We start from the raw sequence: 2500 nt of genomic DNA on the forward strand, positions 1-2500 counted from the left end.
CTCTAGCTGCTCCCCAGTTGCTTTAGTTGCTCTGGAGTTATTCTTCATACTGTGTTTCCGCAATTACTCTGAAGTTAGTTAGTTCTGGAATTTCCCCTCGCGGGACAAATAAAGGAATATTGAATTGAATTGAATTACTGTGAAGTTGCTCTGTAGTTAATACAGCACTCTGTAGTTACTTTGTACTTGCTGTCGATCTACAGCACAGCGTGGCTCAAGTTTAGGCTGTCTTCCACGTTGTCCATGAAGAGTTCATCATGGTACATTTGTGTTGGCGTGATGTCGTGCTGTAACTCGCTGTCCAGCAGATGGCGGTATGTGACTGGTCCAGCATTGTTAGTGTTAGCATTGCGCTCTCACCTCTGCAGTAGTTGAACTCATCTGGGGAGAATCCAATTGGACACTGGACGGAGGTCAGCCTGGCCCGGCCGCTGACCTGGTCGGTGCTTCGGACGCTGCCCTGGTTGCTGGTGGTCTGGTGGTTGCCACGGTGACTGGGCGCCGCGGGCAGGTGGATGAAGTGTGGAGGGGGGGGCCGGGTCGTGGTGGTGGGTTCCTCCTCTCCATTACTGATGATGATCTGGGCGTTCTGCGGCAGACAGAAGTATCCACCGTAGTGGTTGATGCAGCTCATCCCTCCTTTACAGGCATCTGGCAGCGTCTCGCACTCATTGATGTCTGGGTAATGCAGTCCAACAACATTTAGCAACATTAGCAACATCTTACAGCTTTTAGCAGCATTTAACAGAGATTACAAAGATCGAATGGAATTAAAGCTTCTTTCTGACTTCTTCTTCTCTCAAACCATTTTGACATTTTACTCTGTTCTGATTCTTTCATTGTTTGTTATTCATCTAAAATCATTGATCAGTGTTGTGCAAATGTGTTGACTCTTCTGTAGTCATGGAAACACTGAGTATGATGCGGCTCTCACCTTTACATTCTTGTTCTTCTGTGTTGAACTCGTAGCCCTCTGTACACTGTCAGAGAATATCAGTTTATTGAACCATCAGTTCTCCATCAGGTGACTTTGATCAAACAAATGAGGTGGAGCTGGACTCATCTGACACACATCATGATCACAATCACCAGAGTGTTCATAGCTTACGACTGTACCTACATATCCGTGTGTAAGTTATTTACAGGTTTAAATATTTGACCTGAAATGGTAAACTTGCTAATTTATTGGATTTTTGGTTCCTGCCTTCTTCCTGTTGGACTGTTTGCCTGTTTGGACCTCCAGCTTTGGATTTGACCTCGTCCTCCTGTGAGCTTCTGTAGGCTGAGGTTAACCAGGTGTTGGAGTACGACACACAGCTGGGGGGCGCAGGCCTTGAGCACCCTTGGGGTGATTCCGTCTGGACCGGCTGCCTTTGCCAGGTGCAGTCGACTCGGCCCCCTCCTCACCTGGTCAGCAGAGTCGGTCGGTGGATGGGAGGCGTTGTTGCTGCTCTGTGGTTGCTGGACAGAGCGGTCAATGTGAAGCCGTGCGCACGACCTGTTGAAGCTCGTTGGCTGTGCCGGTGTTCCAAACAACAGTCCGACATCTGGGCTTGTACCCAGTGATGGTCTTCATGCCTCTCCGGACGTCTCTGGTGTCACTCTGCTGCAGCCTCTGGTCCAGTTTCCTCCGATAGACCTCTTTACCATGTCTGATCTTCACTGACAGCTGTTCCTGGACCCTCTTTCCTGCAGCTCTGTCCCCCAGCCTGAATGCTCACCTGTTGTCATTCAGGCTGGGGACAGAGCGGCAGGAAAAGAGGGTCCAGAATATTTATTTTGTATATATTCCATTATGTTTTGTCGATAACACTGCATTTTTACTTAAGGTTGTGAATACCTGACTTTTTTTTACCTGCAATGTCGTTTTTATACTGTTACAAACACTGGTTAGAAGTTTTGTGTGTTTTGATGTATTTTGTGTCCTGTTCAATCCAGTAAAACTTACTGAGTAGGTTACAGGTTCATGCACCTGCTGAGCTGAAGCCATGATGATCAGAAGACTCAGACAGAAGAAAATGTGCAGCATCTTCATCCTGCTGAAGATAAAACACACAAACTGAGCTCAGATGCAGACAGTGACAAACACTGTGGGAACATATCAACTCTTTCTTCATGCAGCTTCAATTAAAAGCCTGTTCAGCTGTGTTGAGTCAGAGGTTAAACTCTGTATAAAAACAGAGGGTGGGGTCATTCATGAGTCACCATGACTCAAAGCATGAAGTCATGAAGGCTGAATCATGAAGTCCTGTTTCCTGATCATGATCATGATCAATCTTTGAGAGTTTTCTCTTAAATGTGTCTCAAAGCAGAACTTCAGAGTGAAGTTATACTGTTCAGGTCTTCTTCAAGTCATCTGTCTGGACCTGAAGATGAAGCTGAATGCACCGTAAATAACTTCATATCAACTGTATGTGAGCTGCTGGATATTATATTATTCATACAATATAACAGAACTCATGCTACTTGCACTACCTGCATGTATTTATATTTTGGATAT

General features: G+C 45.8%; 3 protein-coding genes across 6 annotated transcripts in view; 2 read left to right on the plus strand and 1 right to left on the minus strand.

Annotated features, from left to right (window-relative positions):
* The window catches only part of LOC143319626 (mitogen-activated protein kinase kinase kinase kinase 3-like), a 158724-nt gene that overhangs the window by 105616 nt on the left and 50608 nt on the right, over nt 1-2500 (plus strand). The gene's annotated exons all lie outside the window — the stretch shown is intronic.
* LOC143318989 (EGF-containing fibulin-like extracellular matrix protein 1) overlaps nt 1-2500 on the minus strand; it is an 18200-nt gene that overhangs the window by 7547 nt on the left and 8153 nt on the right. For 2 of the 4 annotated variants that reach the window (XM_076727539.1, XM_076727542.1), the window contains exons 4-6: nt 1949-2039; nt 935-980; nt 361-678 (exon numbers count right to left, since the gene is read on the minus strand). In XM_076727539.1, coding sequence (XP_076583654.1) covers nt 361-678; nt 935-980; nt 1949-2035 — 451 coding nt within the window. In that variant the 5' untranslated portion in view covers nt 2036-2039. The remainder of the gene's footprint in view (nt 1-360; nt 679-934; nt 981-1948; nt 2040-2500) is intronic. The other 2 variants (XM_076727541.1, XM_076727540.1) reach the window with 2 other exon arrangements.
* Nucleotides 2367-2500, plus strand: part of LOC143318986 (actin-binding protein WASF3-like) — a 23794-nt gene continuing 23660 nt past the window's right edge. The window contains exon 1 of the mRNA XM_076727536.1: nt 2367-2376. The gene's annotated coding sequence lies outside the window, so the exon portion shown is untranslated. The remainder of the gene's footprint in view (nt 2377-2500) is intronic.

The sequence above is a fragment of the Chaetodon auriga genome, chromosome 4 (genome assembly GCF_051107435.1).
Source record: "Chaetodon auriga isolate fChaAug3 chromosome 4, fChaAug3.hap1, whole genome shotgun sequence".
Classification (NCBI taxonomy): Eukaryota; Metazoa; Chordata; class Actinopteri; order Chaetodontiformes; family Chaetodontidae; genus Chaetodon; species Chaetodon auriga.